At 36.4% G+C, this 23,246-nt stretch overlaps 1 protein-coding gene across 2 annotated transcripts in view; it reads left to right on the top strand.

Moving 5' to 3' along the window:
- Positions 1–23,246, top strand: part of APLF (aprataxin and PNKP like factor) — a 92,729-nt gene that overhangs the window by 7,402 nt on the left and 62,081 nt on the right. For both annotated transcript variants that reach the window (XM_081253495.1, XM_081253496.1), the window contains exon 2: positions 9,234–9,305. In XM_081253495.1, the coding sequence (XP_081109621.1) occupies positions 9,234–9,305 (72 nt within the window). The remainder of the gene's footprint in view (positions 1–9,233; positions 9,306–23,246) is intronic.

Raw genomic sequence — 23,246 nt, 5'->3', positions numbered from 1 at the left:
AATGTCTGTTTAGGTCTTCTGCCCATTTTTGGATTGGGTTGTTTGTTTTTTTAATATTGAGCGTGTGAGTTGCTTGTATGTTTTGGAGTTTAATCCTTTGTCAGTTGCTTCATTTGCAAATATTTTCTCCCATTCTGAGGTTTGTCTTTTGGTCTTGTTTATGGTTTCCTTTGCTGTGCAAAAGCTTTTAAGTTTCATTAAGTTTCATTTTGTTTATTTTTGCTTTTATTTCCATTTCTCTAGGAGGTGGGTCAAAAAGGATCTTGCTGTGATTTTCAGGTCTTAATTTTAGATTTTGCTTACTTGCCACACAATATAAGTTTGGGGAAAGAATTTTATGGAAATTATGCCTAAAATAGATCCCATGCTTCTTTAGATTTAGGCATTTTCTCATAATACAGGCTTAAATCCCATAGCAGATGATTTTCTGTTTTTCTCTACTGTGAAAGTTTGAATTTGTCTGTTGTTGATAGAGCAAACCAGATAATCTTATGTGAAAGCACTGTAAATTATAAAGTATTGTACAAGAAAATTGTTCTTATCTTAGCCTGTGGTTTGTTATGTAGCTTATTCTGAAAAAAACAAATTTTTCCTCTTCTCTGTTTTTCCATTTATAGAAACCAGGCTAAATGGGAACACTGAATTCATGAGATATATTATTCCTGTCTGTGATATTCAGAAATTTCTCTAGGAAAACATTGTCAGAAAAATTAACTGATGTTGGTTTTTCAGTAAATATTATATATGGACAAAAATGAAATGATATAAAGCAGAAACTAATTTAAAAAAATGAAATGAAAGGTCCGGTAGCTTTTCTACTTTTACTTTATTCAGGTTTGTTTTTTACTTTTAGGGTTTTGGACATAATAAACAAATAGGTTAGAGACCTTGGTTCAAAATATCTAAACATTTCTGCTGATAGCATAAGAAAATCTTCATTTTGTTTGACTTCAGTGAATGCCAAAAATAAATATTTGGCAAACAAATCACAAACAGTTCTTTTATGTTTTCATGTCTTTTCTTCTACCACAAACTCCATGCCTTAAAAATGGAGAAAACTTGTACATGTGTCATAATACATGAAATATCCAATTCAAAGCCAGAAAATCAAAGATAAGGGATCCACATTGTATTAATACAAAAGTCATATAAAAACAGAGATCCCTGTCCCCATTCAAGACACGGTCTGAAGAATTCAAGTAAAAAGGGTTTGTTTTATAGTATCTGAAGAAAACTTACTGTCATTTTAGCTGTTGCTAACAAGAGATAGGAGTGATTTCAGCGTAATTCTTCAGCCTGTGTATCCTTCAGAATTTCTTTTCTAAGCTCCTGCTGTATGCTGTGCAGTTCTTTTAGTATTAAATTTTCTTGTATTTGAATGCTTAATTTAGTTAGCTTTTCTGTTTTCTAATACTCCTTCTCTCACTGACTGAGCATAAACGAATTTGCTATTAGTGTCCAGTATCAATAATAACAGTTGTTAGAGTAGTGTGTGTTAATCATAATTGCTTTGGCTGCAAGTAACAGACATGTGACAAACAGCAACTCAATCAAATTAATTTTTCTTCTGTAACAGAATCTTGGGCAGTTGGTCCAGGGCTGGTGCAGCTGCTCAAGGAACAGGCTTTTCTGTGGTTCTCCTTGGTCATCCTTTGCATATGGCTTTTGCATCTGTACTCATAAGATGGCTGCTGTACCTTGAGGTGTTACACATAAGCAGGAAGAAAAAGAGAAAGGCAGAGGGAAAAAGGTACAGGCCAGTTGAGCCCGTTCCTTTTTATCAGGAAGACACTAATCTTCCCAGAAGCTCCACTGTATTTTGAAATATAGTCTTATTGTTTTGTTAGGTATGGTGAGGCCAACGGACCAGGAGATGATTATTGTTGAAAAACTAATTACTCATAGTTCCGGAGAGAAGTAAGGACACACCATGCCACACAGGGCCACACAAGGTTGGTGGAAGGCAAAGAGAGCTAGGGGAACTGCAGGAAAGCCTTTACTGTGGTTCTCTTTGGAGTGAATGGGCAAGGCCGTGTAAACAGAGGATGATCTAGTTTGAATAATTTTATGGGGCTCTGGGCTTTAGGGGCCACCCCTAGTTGTCTGATACCTAGTCCTAGGGTGGTTAGGGCCGTGTAAGAACTAGGTAAAGCCATCATTGGGGGTGTGGCTTTGGATGGGTTCATTTGCATATGAAAGGTGCACTTGCCGGTGAGTCATTTACTGTTTCTTAGAATCAGTAACCCTGGGAGGGGTAGCCTTTCCCTAGTCAGCAAAGTCTTAGCTATCAAAGCATCAGATACAGAAACTAGAAAACATGGTTAATACACACTTTTTTTTTTTTACATCTTTATTGGAGTATAATTGCTTTACAATGGTGTGTTAGTTTTTGCTTTATAACAAAGTGAATCAGTTACACATATACATATGTTCCCATAACTCTTCCCTCTTGCATCTCCCTCCCTCCCACCCTCCCTATCCCACCCCGCTAGGTGGTCACAAAGCACCGAGCTGATCTCCCTGTGCTATGAGGCAGCTTCCCACTAGCTATCTATTTTACGTTTGGTAGTGTATATATGTCCATGCCACTCTCTCACTTTGGCACATGGGCGTAGTTGCTCCAGGGCATGTGGGATCTTCCCCCACAAGGGCTCGAACCCGTGTCCCCTGCATTGAGAGATGGATTCTTTACCACTGCGTCATCAGGGAAGCCCTTCTTTTTAGTTTTGATCTGAAGCTTATGTTGGCCTTATAAATATTTTGAGCAATATATACTTTTCTGTTTCCTGGAAGATTTTTATGTAAGATTACCAATATTTCTTCCCTAAATATTTGGAAGAATTCACTTGGAAACCCACTTATCCCTGGAAATCATTTTCTGTAAAGGTACACTTAACTATACAAACAACTTTTTGAGTAGATACAGGTTTTTTAGATATTTTTTTCTTTCTTGGGTTAATCTTGTTAGGTTGCATTTTTTAAGAATGTGTAATTTTGGATGAATTTTCAAATTTATAAATATAAAATTATCATAATTTTAACAGCTTTATTGGGATGTAATTTTCATACCACAGTTTCAACCCTTTAATGTATACAATTCAGTGGTTCTTAGTGTAACCACTAAAAGACTTGTGTAACCATTACAACAATCCAATTGTAGATTTTTGTCCCCCCACAAAAAACCCATTACACATTAACAATGTTTTTTCATCCTCCTCAACCCTCTCAGCCCTAGGCAACCACTAATCTACTTCCTGTCTCTACAGATCTGCTATTCTGGGCATTTCATATAAATGGGACCATACAATATGTGATCTTTTGTGAGTGGCTGCTTTCACTTTACATAATGCTTTCATGGTTCATCCATGTTGTAACATGGATCAATATTTATTCTTTTTTATAGCTGAATGCTATTCTATTGTACGGATATTCCACATTTTGTTTATTCATTTATCAAATCAACATTTGAATTATTTCCACCTTTTGTTTTTAGAAATATGCTTCTCTGAACATTCACGTACAAGCTTTTGTGCAGACATACGTTTTTATTTCTCTTAGGTATATATTTAGTAATGGAACTGCTGGGTCATAGGGTAACTCGATGTTTAACACTTGCAGGAACTCTCAAGCTGTTTTGTAAAATGGCCGCACCATTTGACATTCCCACCAGCAATGTATGTGGCTTTCAATCTCTTGTCTTATAGCCTAGCATGTCATCTGTGCTGGAAAACGTTTCACATGTAGTTGAGCAGGATGAGTAATACACACTCTTTCTTATGTGCTTGGCTAGAATTGTGTCTTGGCCATCCACAGCTATGAGGAATTCTGGGCATTTGGATGTTTTTAACTGGGTACATTGTTACCCTAAACAAAATTGAAGTAATAGTAGTATGAAAGAAGAAACGAATAGATATTGATTAAGCAACTAGTAGCATCTGGTACACAGTGTCATGTGTGAAGAATTAGCATCTAAGAAGTATAGGTGTAGTTTAAACCATGAGTTACAAATTCACATGCCTGCAGAGGCCAGGTATGCAATAAGGAGTGAAGCGGGCTAAGTGGAAGATTATAGGGAGTGCTGGGCACGCTGGGGAAGTGGAGGGTATCTACACTCTTCAAAGTAAAAATTAAAAAAGATACTGTCTGAGTGATTTGTCGTGTGTTGGCTACCAGTTTGTGGTGCTTAGTCTAAATCAAAGAAATATTTTAAAGCAGCATATAGAAATGTAGAAAATAGAAAGAGCATATAGAAAATAGAGGGTTAGTAATTTCACTGGAACAGGTGTAAATTAAATCACACTTCAATTATCATGTTATTTAGCAATCGTGTACACTACATTTTCCATTACCTGATGATAACCCTTTTAGTACCAACCAAAAATGTACCAACATTTTTGAAATTTTAACTATTTTTGCCTCAACTTTTCATTTCGAAAGATTGCAGACCTGCAGAAAAGTTGAAAGACTAGTACAACTAACACCTATGTATCCTTAACTTAGGTTAGTTAATGGTTAACATTTTGTCCCATTTACTTTTTCTTTATCTCTCATGTGTATAAATATATGTATATATATATATATATTTTTTTTTTTTTTCCTTTCTCCTGAACTCATTTGAAAGTACATTGCATGTGTTATGGCACTTCATCCCTAAATATGCCAACATGTATCACCTAAAAACAAGGACATTTCTATATACATTATATATGTGAGTAATATAAATTATACTCGAGAAATTTGTAATTGTGCAGTAAATTTTAATATTCCATATTCAGTTTTACCCAACTTTCAAATAGTGCTCTTTTCAGCATTAAAAAAATTTAGGATCCAATCAAATCTATATTATCTTCCTTAATCTAGAGCTGTCTTTCATGGCATTAATGCTTTTAGCAGTCCAGGCCAGTTGTTTCATAGAATGCCCAGAATTTTGATTTGTCTGATTGTTTCCGCATAATTAGATTCAGGTTAAACACTTTGGGCAAGAACATTCCATCGGTGATATGAACTCAGAGCAGCATGTCAGGAGGCCCAGGTCTCTCTCTCTTTGTCCTGTTGTTGGTGGTTATAAATGTGATCACTTGCGGAAGGTGGTGTCTATCAGACTTCTCCAGAGAAGATGCTTTTCTTTTTGTGAGTCATCTGTGAGTGATGCTTTGAGACTTCAGGAGTATTCTGCTTCCCATCAAGCTTTCACCTGAAAATTATCAGGTGAAATGATAATGGTGATAAAAAAGTATCACCATTGATACTTTACTGAGTCAATTAATGTTAGTAGTTACAAAATTGTGATTTCCTCATTCCATCATTTCTTCTGTGTTAGCTGTCGTTCTTTTATAAAGAAAGGCTTTTTCTCCCAGCCCTGACCCCAGCCGCTTTCTTGAGTTCAGTATGAACTCATGGATTATTTTGTATTGAGTGTGTTATATTCCATTATTGTTATTATTCATATTGATGCCCAAATTACTTTCAATTTTGCTGGATCTCTGAACTCTTGGATGTGGGATGCATTTTCAGCCTTTCCCATTCAAGGGGTGACTTTTTTGTGGTTCTCGCTCCCTGTCTTCTCTCTTCCTCCGAATTGCCACTTAAATTCTGTTCCAGCATAGATCCTGACACTTCATCCGCATTTGGCATTTCTTTCCCCTCTTACATGTAAATTAAAGTTAGTGGTAATCTGTATCCTAGTTGTGCTTTAGATGTGGAAAATAGGTGGTTTTATTTGCTGTATTTGTTGATCTCTGATTTTTTGGAGGATGTGTGGTGTGATTAGAAGTTAGGTGGCTACAATTACTTGGTAGGACACTGGAATTCCTCTATTTTAACTACTTCTATGGTTTTCTAAGATGCGAAATGTCTGACTTTCAAATGAAGTTTTTGTTTAAACCTGGTGACTCTTGATAATCAGTAAGTTAACTCAGATAAGCCTTTAGTACCTTGCGAAGGATGTTATGCCATTCGTCCTGCTCCCAGCAGTCTCTAGCTAGTGTACTCCTTTGAGCCTTTATGTTTCTTTGTTTTTCTACAGCCTTTTTCTTTCCACCTGCAGACCAACATCATTGTTAATGCACTGACTACTAAACCCTATGCACTTTATTATCTGCTGTGAATAGACAGCTGGGAATTCAGATAACTCACCTCATTAGACTTGGGTGTGATCTTAGAATAAACAGGACCACGTGAAAGCCTGAAGGCCTCTTGGAGCTTTATTTAGGGCTTGAGTTTTCTTAGAATTTGCTATTTGCTTAATAAATAGCCATTCTTCCTTATTTCCAGTTTTTTAGTATGTTTTAGTTTAGACAGTCAAGCTGATGTTAAATCATCTAAAAATAATATTTTACATAATGATAATGAGGGAAGCAGTACAGTACCAAGAGCAAAGATGTCTTTAGAATCACAAATCCTGGTCCTGCTGCTTATTGGCTGTGTAACTTTAAGTAGTTTAAGTAGTTGCTTAACTTCTCTGCACTTCCATTTCTCACCTGAAAAATAAAGATAGTAGTATCTTCCACAGGTTTTGTGAAGATGAAAAAAGATATATGTGATAAATATAGAACAGTGCCTTGGTCTTGATAAATAATTGCCATTACAGTTAGTATGTTAATAAGAATGTATGAATATTTACTCTGCACGAGGAGCAGTGATTGCTGTTACATAGAGCAGGTCATCAGATCTTTAGGATCTGTTTGTAACCTTACCTGCTTCTCACCATCCACATCCTGAAATTCAAATAAGCTTTAATGATAATTTGTTAAATCTCTAAACTTTCCATTGAAAAAGCATAAATTATTATTTTGTAACTTACTTATTATTTAGAGGTGTGGTTTAAAAGGGACAGGTATAGCTAAATGCCTGAATGATGTTAATTTCAAAGACTCTTTAAAACACTTTTGTGGGTACTATAGAAATGCACAGCTTGTGATGAAATTACATTGTTGAGGAAACATGTGTCCACTAGAGGTCACATTATACTTTTATATTATTGCTTCCTGCAAAAATATGGTTTGAAAAAGAAAGAAACCCAAGCCGGACTATTACAGGAACCATCCTTTATATGTCATGGTTTTATATTGGACGGTTTCTTACTCTGTTGGTTAGAAAATCAATTTGTATTATTGAAGTTAACAATGAGATGTTACTCTCCAAGTTATAAATAGAAACTTCTTACTCCTCACCACAGAATAATTTGCAGTTCTTGAAACTACTTCTGAATGATTACGTGTAGGCGTAGAGTAATATATGACTGTTTTTCTCAGGTATTTATTTTTGTTAATAAGTATGGATTTGGAGTCCTACCTGCTTGAAGAGTGACCTGCACAAGCAACTTAAATTCTCTGGACTTTCAGCTTCCAAATATGTAAAATGTGAATAATAGCTATGACAGTATTAGGGTGAAGCTCAATATTTAAGTGAAAGTTCTATGCAAATGGTAAAGTGGATTGTTAGATAACTGCTGTTTGGGGCCCACTAAGGCACATTATGGGAGGAATATAGGAACCTCCAAATTTCTATCCTCTCTTTTCTGATTGAATAGGCTACTAGTTTATATTTAATTTTCTGAAATAGCCATTGTGGCTAATAGTGGATATATTTTAAATAGGCTACCCTTAAGATATTTTATTTTAGAAAATGTTCGAAAAATCCACTGTAGCTGTGCGGAATATTCACTATGTGGAACTTATTCCACTGCGATGCTTGATGTTACTGTTTTTGTATAGTCACAGCCTTAAGTGTGGAATTAGTCGTTGGCTAAAAAAAGGAGTACTGATTCCTGGAAGTTTCATATATTTGCAAGTTTTTGTAGAACTTAATGGGTTTACTTGAATTTAGGCTTTGCTACAGTCTGCTTTTTCTGATAAGTTTGGTCCTGGTGTGGATAAGGTCAGAGATGAAGTGATAGATACTAAGGTAATGAGGAGGTAGGCTGGATAATTATGGTGCTAAGTAGAATTGGTGATTAAAATGTTTTCATTACATAAAGTCACAAATTACAAAGGTAATCTTAACTGTTCTGTTAATAGCCATGCAGGGAAGGCTTGATTGGCAATTTCAACATTGAAAGTGCAAACGATTTTTTTTTTAATTGTGGAGAGGAGAGATAGAAAGTGCAGAAGTGAAGGTTGCAATTCATTTTTATTATTATTATTTTTTTAAGTATTTATTTATGGGCTTCCCTGGTGGCGCAGTGGTTGAGAGTCCGCCTGCCGATGCAGGGGACACCGGTTCGTGCCCCGGTCTGGGAAGAACCCACATGCCGCGGAGCGGCTATGCCCGTGAGCCATGGCCGCTGGGCCTGCGCGTCCGCAGCCTGTGCTCTGCAACGGGAGAGGCCACAACAGTGAGAGGCCCGCATACCGCAAAAAAAAAAAAAAAAAAAAAAAAAAAAAATTATTTATTTGGTTGCACCAGGTCTTAGTTGCGGCAGGCAGGCTCCTTAGTTGTGGCATGTGAACTCTTAGTTGCGGCATGTATATGGGATCTAGTTCCCTGACCAGGGATTGAACCCAGGCCCCCTGCATTGGGAGCGTGGAGTCTTATCCACTGCGCCACCAGGGAAGTCCCCAATTTTTAAACTTTGGTGTGCGGAAGTGATTGTGGGAGTAAGTAGAACAGTGTTGGCTCAAAACAGGAAGAAAATATATAATTAAAATTTTTTTCTTCACTGTAAATACTTGGTTTTCACTGCTCCCTCTCCTACCTTCCTGTTCTCTTAACTACTGCTAATGGCCCTGAGCTCAAACGCAGGTCTGCCTGACCTGCGTCTGCTTGACCCCAAAGCTTGTAGTCTTACCTTTTACATTTACCAGACGGCTGGTTTTTGAGACCTTCTGTCATTATAACATAATTTAACTTATCTGTATTTGGAATGCTTCCTGATAAGTACATATTATATAGATTTTTTTCTCATTTTATGAATTTTATTGATAAGAATCCCCACTAAATGTCTGTCTTGAATGGAAACCATCATGAAAGGTTTTGGGATCCGTTAGTTTCCAACCTTGAGTCTCTGCTTCACTGTTTATTTTTCTGTGACTTTGGGCGGGTCCCTTAATCTCTGAGTTGTTTCGTTATTTGTTCAGTAAGGACAGTCATTTCAATATACAGTTGTTGAATGAATAATAGATTTCATATCTAGCCTAATGATTTCAGAAACATTGCTGTGGGGTTTGTTGTTGTTGTTGTTGTTTTTTAGGCAGGTGGCTGTGTTTGAAATTTTAATTTTTTTTCTCCTGTAGATAACAGATAAGAGAGTGTCCAGAAGACATGCCATTCTTGAAGTGGTGGGTGGTCAGCTTCGAATCAAACCGGTAAATATGTTGTTAGTGATTTATTTTAACATTTTCTCTCTCATGTGTTTCCAGCTCCTGCTTGGAGGGGCTTATCTTTAAGGTTATGAAAATAGGGAATTAATGTCGGAATATGTTTTTCTTATTGCCAGAAGATAATTGGGAGATAAAGATCTAAACTATTTAAGCTACTTTTTTTTTCCCATGGGGGCAGTGCCACATTTATGTAGTTAGAATCTTAATGAAAGGCGACTGCCAGTTCATGTGTACATTATGATTTTGTTCATGAGTAGGTATTACAAATAAGATTCTATAAGAAAGTCCATAACTGTGTAATGGTTGGCTTTTGGGGGATGGGTTAGCAGCCAAAGTCACTTAAGTGTTATAGGCTTGTTTCAATAGATTTCTGTACCTAGCGTATTTTCCAAATTGGCTTAATAGAGATGCTTAATTGGAGTCATGTCTATACTTGGATGAAAAGTATTCAGGTGTATTTTGAACTCCTGTGACTATTTAAAGGAGTATTGATAATATAAAATAAATATACTTAAAGGTGATTATATTAATGGAAAATTCTTTCTTCAGGTTAAACTTTATCCCTTATGAAGTGGGTCAGATTTCTGTATGGGTGTTTAACAATGTTCAAACAAAGAAGACACCTTTTAGAAAACATTCTTTACCTTGCTTGGTCTTTAATTAGATTGTGTTATAAGTCAACAAGTGTCTTTTGAGCACCAAACTGTGGTAGATACAAAATTAGAAGTTAGAGCAAACATTCCACATTAGATTATAGACTTTTAAAACTAACATTTGGGATGGTAACATTTTATTTAAACTATACCTTTGTTTATATTTATCTTTTAAATATTGTTTAGTATAATTTTATGAACTTTTAGTAAGTGACCTTATACACATGGGAAAAAGGTAAGTGTTTTTACCCTTTTCTTGGTACTATTATTTTTGACAACTTAGAATGTCTAATTCTACATAGTCAGCAAGTTGTTAAATGAGAATTAGAACTCAGGTTCTTTGAACCCTCTGCAGTACTTTTTTTTTTTTCCATCACATTTTCCAAGTCAGGATTCTTTTGCCACGTTCTCTTCTTTAAAAAAATTCTTGAAGTTAAAACTAATTGTTTCAACTTATCTTCACAAGACGTTTTAGTGCCTTCAGTTGAGTAGAACTTTAGAACTGAAAGCAATCTTAGATTCAGGCTTTTGTATGTGGGAATTTGATTTGGGCCAGAGCTGGCATTGCATATAAATGGAGAAGAGAAGTTTTTATCAGTAAATGGTACTGGGACGGTTTGTTGTTTGTTTGGGCAAAAAAATAAAAAAAATAATTAGACCCCTACCTCAAACCATACACAAAAATCAATTCCAGATAGATTAATGTCAAAGTCCAAACTGTAAAACTGTTAGAAGATAACGTAGGATAAAACCTTTATGACCTTAGAGTAGGGAAAGGTTTTTAAATAAGATATAAAAAGCAGAAACTGTAAAAGAAAGATTGAAAAAAAGCCAATTACATTAAAATTAAGAACCTTTGCTGATCAAAAGACACTATAATGAAAATGAAAAATACAGCAGGGAGAAGATACGTAAAACACATATAATTGACAAAGGAATGATATCCAAAATTTATAGCAAATGCTTTCAGTCAATGAGAAGAAGATAATCCAATAGAAAAATGGGCTGAAGATTTGAGTGGCACATTGCAGAAGTGGAAACCTGACTGGCTAGTAAACATGAAAAGCAGGTGCTCAGCCTTCTTATTAGATGGAGAAATAAATGAAACCACAATGAGATACGGTTCCACACCCAACAGATTGGCAAAAATGAAAAGTCTAACAATTTTAAATGTTGGGGGAGTAGTAGAACCAGTGGAATAGTTATGAGCTGTGGCTGGGAACTTAGACGGTGCAGCCACTTTGGAAAATAGCTTGACGCTATTTCCTAAAGATGAAGGCTTGTATTCCCTGCAAGCAGACCTCACGCACACACAGGTACCAATAGATATGTACAAGAGCCTGAAGAACAAAATTGTTTATATGATAGCAAAACGCTAGAAGCAACATAAATTTCCACCAACAGTAAAATCAATAAATATATTGTGATATATTCATTTAATGAAATGTAGTACAACAGTGAAGATACATTACTGTGAAAGCTGAGAAAGCATGGATTAAAATCAGGAACATAATACTGAATGATGAAAGCAAGCATTGGAAGAATATTTACAGTGTGGCTTCATTTATGTAAGATTAAAAATCCTACAAAGTAAGCAATATATTCAGGGTCATAAACATAGGTGGTAAAACCATAAAGAAAATCAAGGAAGTGATAAACACAAAAATCAGGATAATTACATCTGAGGAAACTGAGAAGAGAGTGGTTAGGTAAAGACTCACTGGTAACATCAAAGGTAATGGTAATATTCTTAAACTGGGTGGTGGGTCCACACATAATATCTTACGTGTATTATGTCTCTAAAAAATTATTATGGAATATTTATAACATGAAAAAAGGGTAAAGAATAGTACAGTATATTGCAGTTATTTCTGTAATGCCGAACTACCAAACACTGGAAGACATAAAAAATGTTTTTTTTAAGGAAATGTGCAGTTCTAGTACTAGAATTTGATTGCTCTTTTAGAAAAATATTTAATTGGGTTTTGAATTTTATTCCAAGAATTATGAAATTCACATTATATTAGTTGAAGGAAAGCTGCTTCTTGGACTTAGTGATGTATGTGTGGGTTCTTTGCTTAATGTAATGCTTGATTTCTTGTTTATATTAATATAGTTTCAATAAAATACCCATCCCCTTGAAATAGATTTATTTATTTAATCAGCATCTTATTGTAGCTGCACCTTCAAGGTGCAATTTAGAGAAGTTTAGAGGAATTCTAACACTGACTTTGTTAATGGAAGTTTAAGATTAGAAATAATGAGTATGAGATGGACAAATAACTTCCAGTTTATTCATTTTATCATAATGTGTGCTAAATATCACTTATTCTCTGTTCTAGTCAATCACAAATTATTTGGTCTGCTAAAGCAAATTATATATACAACTGTAATAAAGTGTTGAGAGAGAAGTTTTAGTTTAAAAAACTTTGTAAAATTATATAAATAAATATAGCAGATATTTTGTTTTGATGATCCCTTCTGTATGCTGTATACTCCACTTTAAGTAATTAAATCTTTTTTTCCTTTCCCTCAAATTAGAAATCTAAGTAAATAAAAAAGTAGCTTTGACAATGATAGATGAATGCAATTAGGGCAGTAACTAATTTGGACTTTTAAATTGGATGAATTTGTCTTTTTTTCCTGCTCTAATATTTCCCTTTAGAAAAGGCTCTAGCTCTTAGCAATTCTTGGAAATAGTGCATGAAGAGATAATATTAGCTCATGGGGAGATGATGTTAGCTTTTTTGTGTGTCGTTTAAATTTGATGTACGGTCTGGTATCAGCAGGGAGAAAATGCATTCTAAAGGCAAAATGATGATGTTCTTTGTAAATGACTGTATCACCAGTGGTTACTTATGTCATCAGGGTGAATTCATAGCTGTCAATGCTTTTATTTCATTTTAATAAAAACTTACTCTTTGGTTCTTGGATGATTGAGAGAGTAGTTCTGATCTGTGTATAAACTAAAAGAAACGTATTTTTTGCCATTTGGTATTGATTCTCAAAATATGCGGCTTTGGGTGATTGTATCTTTTCTATTGCAAAATGACATTTCTGAGTTGTGATTGTTTTGCTTCCCATGAAATTATGGGTACACTTGTAAAATAGCTATAAAATACTAAAATAGCTTTTCCACAACTCATTTTGTTTAAAAAAAATGCTTTCCAAATTAAAAAAACACAAAATAAGAGGAGCTCTTTTTTTCGGTATACATCAATCTTTGTTTAATATTTAATGATAATTCCAGTAGAAAGCTATAGAAAATTTATTTGTATTTTAGTTCTAGTCCTTCAGGGATAATGCATCCTTTGCACCATTTCTTTTTTTTTTGACATCTTTATTGGAGTATAATTGCTTTACAATGGTGTGTTAGTTTCTGCTATATAACAAAGTGAATCAGTTATACATATACATATGTCCTCATATCTCTTCCCTCTTGCATCTCCCTCCCTCCCACCCTCCCTATCTCACCCCTCTAGGTGGTCACAAAGCACCGAGCTGATCTCCCTGTGCTATGAGGCTGCTTCCCACTAGCTATCGGTTTTACGTTTGGTAGTGTATATATGTCCATGCCACACTCTCACTTTGTCACAGCTTACCCTTCCCCCTCCCTGTATCCTCAAGTCCATTCTCTAGTAGGTCTGCATCTTTATTCCGGTCTTGCCCCTAGGTTCTTCTGACCATTTTTTTTTCTTTTTTTCTTTCTTTCTTTCTTTTTTTTTTTTAGATTCCATATATATTTGTTACCATACGGTATTTGTTTTTCTCTTTCTGACTGACTTCACTCTGTATGACAGACTCTAGGTCCATCCATCTCACTACAGACAACTCAGTTTTGTTCCTTTTTATGGCTGAGTAATATTCCATTGTATATATGTGCCACATCTTCTTTATCCATTCATCTGTTGATGGACACTTAGGTTGCTTCCATGTGCTGGCTATTGTAAATAGAGCTGTAATGAACATTGTGGTACATAACTCTTTTTGAATTATGGTTTTCTCAGGGTATATGCCCAGCAGTGGGATTGCTGGGTCACATGGTAGTTCTATTTTTAGTTTTTTAAGGAACCTTCATACTGTTCTCCATAGTGGCTGTATCAATTTACATTCCCCCCAACAGTGCAAGAGTGTTTTCTCCACACCCTCTCCAGCATTTATTGTTTCTAGATTTTTTGAATCTCATATCTCATTGTAGTTTTGATTTGCATTTCTCTAATGGTTAGTGTTGTTGAGCATCCTTTCATGTGTTTTTGGCAATCTGTGTATCTTCTTTGGAGAAATGTCTATTTAGGTCTTCTGCTCATTTTTGGATTGGGTTGTTTGTTTTTTTGGATATTGAGCTTCATGAGCTGATTGTAAATTATGGAGATTAATCCTTTGTCAGTGCTTCACTTGCAAATATTTTCTCCCATTCTGAGGGTTGTCTTTTGGTCTTGTTTATGGTTTCCTTTGCTGTGCAAAAGCTTTTAAGTTTCATTAAGTTTCATTTTGTTTATTTTTGCTTTTATTTCCATTTCTCTAGGAGGTGGGTCAAAAAGGATCTTGCTGTGAATTATGCCATAGAGTGTTCTGCCTATGTTTTCCTTTAAGAGTTTGATGGTGTCTGGCCTTACATTTAGGTCTTTAATCCATTTTGAGTTTATTTTTGTGCATGGTGTTAGGGAGTGTTCTAATTTCATTCTTTTACATATAGCTGTCCAGTTTTCCCAGCACCATTTACTGAAGAGGCTCTCTTTTCTCCATTATATATTCTTGCCTCCTTTATCAAAAATAAGGTGACCATATGTGCATGGGTTTATCTCTGGGCTTTCTATCCTGTTCCATTGATCTATGTTTCTGTTTTTGTGCCAGTACCATACTGCCTTGGTTATTGTAGCTTTGTAGTATAGTCTGAAGTCAGGAAGCCTGATTCCTCCAGCTCCGTTTTTCTTTCACAAGATTGCTTTGGCTATTTGGGGTCTTTTGTGTTTCCATACAAATTGTGAAATTTTCTGTTCTAGTTCTGTGAAAAATGCCAGTGGTAGTTTGATAGGGATTGCATTGAATCTGTAGATTGCTTTGGGTAGTATAGTCATTTTCACAATGTTGATTCTTCTAATCCAAGAACATGGTATATCTCTCCATCTGTTTATATCATATTTAATTTCTTTTATCAGTGTCTTATTTTTTTCTGCATACAGGTCTTGTCTCCTTATGTAGGTTTATTCCTAGGTATTTTATTCTTTTGTTGCAGTCGTAAATGGGAGTGTTTCCTTAATTTCTCTTTCAGATTTTTCATCATTAGTGTATAGGAATGCAAGAAATTTCTTGCATTAATTTGTATCCTGCGACTTTACCAAATTAATTGATTAGCTCTAGTAGGTTTCTGGTAGCATCTTTAGGATTCTCTATGTATAGTATCATGTCATCTGTAAACAGTGACAACTTTACTTCTTCTTTTCCAATTTGGATTCCTTTTATTTCTCTTTCTTCTCTGATTGCTGTGGCTAAAACCTCCAAAACTATGTTGAATAATAGTGGTGATAGTGGACAACCTTGTCTTTTTCCTGATCTTGGGGGAAATGGTTTCAGTTTGTCACCATTGAAAACGATGTTGACTGTGGGTTTGTCATATATGGCCTTTATTATGTTGAGGTAAGTTCCCTCTATGCCTACTTTCTGGAGGGTTTTTATCATAAATGGGTGTTGAATTTTGTCAAAAGCTTTTCCTGCATCTATTGAGATGATCATATCGTTTTTCCTCCTTCAATTCATTAATATGGTTATCACACTGACTGATTTGTGTATATTGAAGAATCCTTGAATTCCTGGGATAAACCCCACTTGATCATGGTGTGTGATCCTTTTAATGTACTGTTGGATTCTGTTTGCTAGTATTTTGTTGAGGGTTTTTTCATCGATGTTCATCAGTGATATTGGCCTGTAATTTTCTTTCTTTGTGACATCTTTGTCTAGTTTCGGCGTTAGGGTGATGGTGGCCTCGTAGAATGAGTTTGGTAGTGTTCCTCCCTCTGCTATATTTTGGAAGAGTTTGCGAAGGGTAGGTGTTAGTTCTTCTCTAAATGTTTGATAGAATTTGCCTGTGAACCTATCTGGTCCTCAGTTTTTGTTTGTTGGAAGATTTTTTAATTACAGTCTCAATTTCAGTGCTTGTGATTGGTCTGTTTATATTTTCTATTTCTTCCTGGTTCAGTCTCAGAAAGTTGTGCTTTTCTAAGAATTTGTCGATTTTTTCCAGTTGTGCATTTTAGGCATATAGTTGGTTGAAGTAATCTCTCATGATCCTTTGTATATCTGCAGTGTCAGTTGTTACTTCTCCTTTTTCATTTCTAATTCTGTTGATTTGAGTCTTCTCCCTTTTTATCTTGTTGAGTCTGGCTAATGGTTTATCAATTTTGTTTATCTTCTCAAAGAACGAGCTTTTAGGTTTATTGATCTTTGCAGTTGTTTTCTTCATTTCTTTTTCATTTATTTCTGATCTGATTTTTATGATTTCTTTCCTTCTGCTACCTTTGGGTTTTTTGTTTGTTTGTTTGTTCCCCTTTCTCTAATTGCTTTAGGTGTAAGGTTAGGTTGTTTATTGGAGATGTTTCTTGAGGTAGGATTGTATTGCTCTGAATGTCCCTGTTAAAACTGCTTTTGCTGCATCCCATAGGTTTTGGGTCTTCGTGTTTTCATTGTCATTTGTCTCTAGGTATGTTTTGATTTCCTCTTTGATTTCTTCAGTGTTCTCTTGGTTATTTAGTAGTGTATTGTTTAACTTCCACGTGTTTGTATTTTATACAGATATTTTCCTGTAATTGATATCTAGTCTCATAGCATTGTGGTCGGAAAAGATACTTGATATGATTTCAATTTTCTTTAATTTACCAAGGCATGATTTGTGACCCAAGATATGATCTATCCTGGAGAATGTTCCATGAGCACTTGAGAAGAAAGTGTATTTTGTTGTTTTTGGATGGAATGGCCTATAAGTATCAATTAAGTCCATCTTATTTAATGTATCATTTAAAGCTTGTGTTTCCTTATTTATTTTCATTTTGGATGATCTGTCCATTGGTGAAAGTGGGGTGTTAAAGTCCCGTACTATGATTGTGTTACTGTCGATTTCCCCTTTTATGGCTGTTAGTATTTGCCTTATGTATTGAGGTGCTCCTATGTTGGGTGCATAAATATTTAGAATTGTTATATCATCATCTTGGATTGATCACTTGATCATTATGCAGTGTCCCTCTTTGTCTCTTGTAATAATCTTTATTTTAAAGTCTATTTTGTCTGATATGAGAATTGCTACTCCAGCTTTCTTGTGATTTCCATTTGCATGGAGTATCTTTTTCCATCCTCTCACTTTCAGTCTCTATGTGTCCCTCTTCTGAATTGGGTCTCTTGTAGACAGCATCTATATGGGTCTTGTTTTTGTATCCATTCAGCCAGTCTTTTGGTTGGAGCGTTTAATCCATTTACATTTAAGGTAATTATCAATATGTGTGTTCCTGTTACCATTTTCTTAATTGTTTTGGGTTTGTTTTTGTAGGTCTTTTCCTTCTCTTGTGTTTCCTGCCTGGAGAAGTTCTTTTAGCATTTGTTGTAAAGCTGGTTTGGTGGTGCTGAATTCTCTTGGCTTTTGCTTTTCTATAAAGGTTTTAATTCCTCCGTCGAATCTGAATGAGATCCTTGCTCGGTAGAATAATCTTAGCTGTAGGTTTTTCACTTTCATCACTTTCCGTATGTCCTGCCACTCGCTTCTGGCTTGCAGAGTTTCTGCTGAAAGATCAGCTGTTAACCTTATGGAGATTCCCTTGTATGTTATTTGTTGTTTTTCCCTTGCTGCTTTTAATATTTTTTCTTTGTATTTAATTTTTGATAGTTTGATTAATATGTGTCTTGGCATGTTTCTCCTTGGATTTGTCCTCTATGGGAGTCTCTGTGCTTCATGGATTTGTTAACTATTTCCTTTACCATATTAGGGAAGTTTTCAACTATAATCTCTTCAAATATTTTCTCAGTCCCTTTGTTTTTCTCTTCTTCTTCTGGGACCCCTATAATTCAAATGTTGGTGCATTTAATGTTGTCCCAGAGGTCTCTGAGACTGTCCTCAATTCTTTTCTTCCTTTTTTCTTTATTCTGCTCTGTGGTAGTTAGTTCCACTGTTTTATCTTCCAGGTCACTTATCCGTTTTTCTGCCTCAGTTATTCTGCTATTGATTCCTTCTAGAGAATTTTTAATTTCATTTATTGTGTTGTTCATCATTGTTTTTTTGCTCTGTAGTTCTTCTAGGTCTTTGTTAAACGTTTTTTTGTATTTTCTCCATTGTATTTCCAAGATTTTGGATAATTTTTACTATCATTACTCTGAATACTTTTTCAGGTAGACTGCCTATTTCCTCTTCATTTGTTTGGTCTGGTGGGTTTTTACCTTGCTCCTTGACCTGCTGTGTATTTCTCTGTCTTCTCATTTTGCTTACCTTACTGTGTTTATGGTCTCCTTTTCGCAGCCTGCTGGTTCGTAGTTCCTCTTGTTTTTGGTGTCTGCCCGTAGTGGCTAAGGTTGGTTCAGTGGCTTGTGTAGGCTTCCTGGTAGAAGGGACTAGTGTCTGTGTTCTGGTGGGTGAGGCTGGATCTTGTCTCTCTGGTGGGCAGGACCGCGTCCAGTGGTGTGTTTTGGGGTATCTGTGACCTTATTATGATTTTAGACAGCCTCTCTGCTAATGGGTGGGTTGTGTTCCTGTCTTGCTAGTTGTTTGGCATAGGGTGTCCAGCAATGCAGCTTGCTGGTCGTTGAGTGGAGCTGGGTTTTAGTGTTGAGATGGAGATCTCTGAGAGAGGTTTTGCTGTTTGATATTATGTGGGGCTTGGAGGTCTCTGGTCGACCAATGTGCTGAACTTGGCTCTGCCACCTTAGAGGCCCAGGCCTGACACCTGGCCGGAGCACAGGAAGGAAGGAAGGAAGGGAGGGAGGGAGCGAGTGAGGGAGGAAGGAAGGAATAAAATAAAGATATTAAAATAAAACATTTTTTAATTATTAAAAATAAAAATTTTAAAGTAATAAAAAAAAGAAAGAAGAGTGCAGGCAAACCAAAAAGCAAATCCACCAATGATAACAAGTGCTTAAAACTATACAAAAAACAAAACAAAACAAAAACAGAGAAAACCCTAGGACAAATGGTAAAAGCAAAGCTATACAGACAAAATCACACAAAGGAGCATATACATACACCCTTACAAAAAGAAAAAAAGGAAAAACATATATATATTAAAAAAGGAAGAGAGCAACCAAGTCAATAAACACATCTACCAATGATAATAAACTCTGAATACAAAACTAATGTAAACATAAAACCGGAAACAAATTAGATGCAGAAAGCAAACCCCACGTCTACAGTTGCTCCCAAAGTCCACCTCCTCAATTTGGGATGATTTGTTGTCTATTCAGGTATTCCACAGATGCAGGGTACATCAAGTTGATTGTCGAGATTTAATCCACTGCTCCTCAGGCTGCTGGGAGAGATTTCCCTTTCTCTTCTTTGTTCCCACAGCTCCTGGGATTCATCTTTGGATTTGGCCCCGCTTCTGCATGTAGGTCGCCTGAGGGTGTCTGTTCCCCACCCAGACAGGATGGGGTTAAAGGAGTAGCTGATTAGGGGGCTCTGGCTCACTGAGGCCAAGGGGAGGGAGGGGTATGGAATGTGGGGCGAGCCTGTGGCAGCAGAAGCAGGTATGACATTGCACCAGCCTGAGGCGTGCCATGTGTTCTCCTGGGGAGTTGTCCTTGGATCATTTGACCCTGGCAGTGGTGGGCTGCACAGGCTTCCAGGAGAGGAGTTGTGGAGAGTGACCTGTGCTTGCACACAGGCTTTTTGGTGGCTGCAGCAGCAGCCTTAGCGTCTCATGCCCTTCTCTGGTGTCCATGCTGATAGCCGCGGCTCGTGCCCATCTCTGGAGCTCATTTAGGCGGTGCTCTGAATGCCCTCTCCTCGCGCATCCTGAAACAATGGTCTTTTGCCCCTGTGGCAGGTCCAGACTTTTTCCCGGACTCCCTCCCGGCTAGCTGTGGTGCACTGGCCTCCTTCAGGCTGTGTTCACGCAGCCAACCCCGGTCCTCTCCCTGGGATCTGACCTCCGAAGCCCAAGCCTCAGCTCCCAGCCCCCGCCCGTCCTGGCGGGTGAGCAGACAAGCCTCTCAGGCTGGTGAGTGCTGGTCGGCAGCGATCCTCTGTGCGGGAATCTCTCTGCTTTGCCCTCTGCACGCCTGTTGCTGCGTTCTCCTCCATGGCTCCAGAGCTTCCCCCCTGCCACCCCACCCCCCGCCCCCCGTCTCCGCCCACGAAGGCCTTCCTAGTGTGTGGAAACTTTTCCTCCTTCACAGCTCCCTCCCAGAGGTGCAGGTCCCATCCCTATTCTTTTGTCTCTGTTTGTTTTTTCTTTTGCCCTACCCATGTATGTGGGGAGTTTCTTGCCTTTTGGGAGGTCTGAGGTCTTCTGCCAGAGTTCACTAGGTGTTCTGTAGGAGTTGTTCCACATTTAGATGTTTTTCTGATGTAATTGTGGGGAGGAAGGTGATCTCCACGTCTTACTCCTCCTCCATCTTGAAGGCCTCTTCTCAGTAAAAACCTTGTAAATCAAGCTTTTCCTCTGTGACAGAAATACTTGGTTTCTTGCTCCCTGAATCCATTAATGCATTTTGAGTATCACCTGGTCACATACTGCTGGGAACCAGGTTGCCTCCCCTATGGGGCAGGCTGAGACTTCTACATAAAGGAACTCTCGGAGTTCTTGATGTTTCTCTTCTGGTGACATGGAATAACAGGGCTGCTTTTTCCAATTCTCTTTTTAAAAGTCAGTTTTGTATGTATTCTTTAAGACAGTTGTCAGTTTGGGCCATGTTTACACATATATTAGAATAAAGTATTTATAGTATTCTATTGTTTTTCAAAAGTTTTATGTGTACTTATATCATTGTTTTCATTCCAAATGTTGTGTCTGTCTTCTCCTTTTTTATAAATATTGGTAAATTTTAGTCTATTTTATAACTTTTAAGAAACAACCTTTTGGACTTCTTGTATGTGTGGCTTTTTAGTTGGAGTGTACATAGTTTGACATAGATTTTTTTAAAAGCTTACTCAATGAGTAATATTTATTTAGATGTGAGTTTTAGGAGCGAACATCATATTTCTTGGGATGTCATTTTTGCTCTTAGTTTTGGGATCTCCTATATGAACATTTTTAGGAAAAGAAAAAGATGATCACGGACCACACAGAGTGGTCCACTTTCTTTGTGGATGATTTGCTAAATGCCTAATATTTAACCACCTATCATTTAAATATTAAGTGCTTTCAGCTGAGGAAAAAATACTCAAACTGACTTTTCTTGACTTTGGGTTTGTGATGTGTTTTTAAAGACATGTAATCATTTTCCTTTCTTAAGTATTTTACCTTTTCTTCTCTTACAATTTTATGCCTTTGTATTTAACATCTTAGCTTTTATAAACTTAGGACTATATCATTATTTAATATTGTTTAGAGATTCATTTGAATCTTTAAAATACTCATGAATAAGAACATGGTCTTCTCTTAGCTTATAAGAAGGAAACCTCATTTAGAGAATATTCAGGGTTCAGGCAGAAGATACGTATATTCCTGTTTTGACTCTTGTCCTTCCTGCTACCCACCATTCCTCACTGGTGACCATGGCATATACCCGAGGAAGGGGAGGCTTCACTTTAAAGGCTGAGGAGTAACAGGGAACATTTCCAAGCCCAGCAACATGCAAAAACACTCAAAAGCTCTAGCCATATGCCAGAGAGCCACATTGAGAGATAAGTTAGGGATGGCTGATAACATAATGAAAGGTTTCTAAACATTACATTTCAATTATAACTTAAAAAAAAATCAAACATTCACAGCTCTTTTTAGGAATATGATGTTGAATAAATTACATTGCATCTCCATTGTTATGCTATCTTGTTTATAAAACTTTATATTAATATAGTTTATAGAATGACTGACCAATGAAATAATTGCCTGCCAAATTTATATAGCCTCTGATTTTAATTTCTACTTCTACCCTTTCTCTCCAAATTTTATTTTACTGCTTTCTTTTAACACAGACTTAAAGGAAATAGAAATGTTTCCAATTGCAGAAACACCCAGGAAGGAGTTAAGGCCAGATCCTCATGAATTTTAATTGCCAGAACTAGATAGATTATATTCATTGCAGCTTTCAGAATTGTCTTTTTTTTCTTTTTCTTTAATTTGAGCATGTAGGTAACAATGCTTATTTTCCTGGCAGCTTTTGCTTTAACATTCCCTATTCTGTATTAGTCTCACAGGCCTGCCCCAGGCCTTGGTTAAATGTACTGTTTGGATGGTTTAGCTTCTAAAATGTAGTCATTTTCTTTCCTAATTTAGCTAAGTAGTTTTTGGTTCCTTTTCCCAAATTCCATGATTCTGTGGTTAATTTAAAAGTATATTATGGTATGTTCTTGGATTAGAAGAATCAATATTGTGAAAATGACTATACTACCCAAAGCAATCTACAGATTCAATGCAATCCCTATCAAATTACCAATGGCAATTTTTATGGAACTAGAACAAAAAATCTTAAAATTTGTATGGAGACACAAAAGACCCTGAATAGCCAAAGCGGTCTTGAGGGAAAAACATGGAGCTGGAGGAATCAGACTCCCTGGCTTCAGACTATACTATAAAGCTACAGTAATCAAGACAATATGGTACTGGCACAAAAACAGAAACATAGATCAATGGAATAAGATAGAAAGCCCAGAGATAAACCCACGCACCTATGGTCAACTAATCTATGACAAAGGAGTCAAGGACATACAATGGAGAAAAGACAGTCTCTTCAGTAAGTGGTGCTGGGAAAACTGGACAGTTACATGTAAAAGAATGAAATTAGAACACTCCCTAACACCATACACAAAAATAAACTCAAAATGGATTAGAGACCTAAATGTAAGACCAGACACTATAAAACTCTTAGAGGAAAACATAGGAAGAACACTGTTTGACATAAATCACAGCAAGATCTCTTTTGATCCACCTCCTAGAGTAATGGAAATAAAAACAAAAATAAACAAATGGGACCTAATGAAACTTAAAAGCTTTTATACAGCAAAGGAAATCATAAACAAGACGAAAAGACAACCCTCAGAATGGGAGAAAATATTTGCAAATGAATCAATGGACAAAGGATTAATCTCCAAAATATATAAACAGCTCATGGAGCTCAATATTAAAAAAACAAACAACCC

This window comes from Mesoplodon bidens (assembly GCF_964165515.1).
Source record: "Mesoplodon bidens genome assembly, chromosome: 14".
In the NCBI taxonomy this organism is placed as follows: domain Eukaryota; kingdom Metazoa; phylum Chordata; class Mammalia; order Artiodactyla; family Ziphiidae; genus Mesoplodon; species Mesoplodon bidens.
The sequence above is the reverse complement of the archived record's forward strand: the minus strand, read 5'-3'. Positions and strand labels throughout refer to the sequence as shown.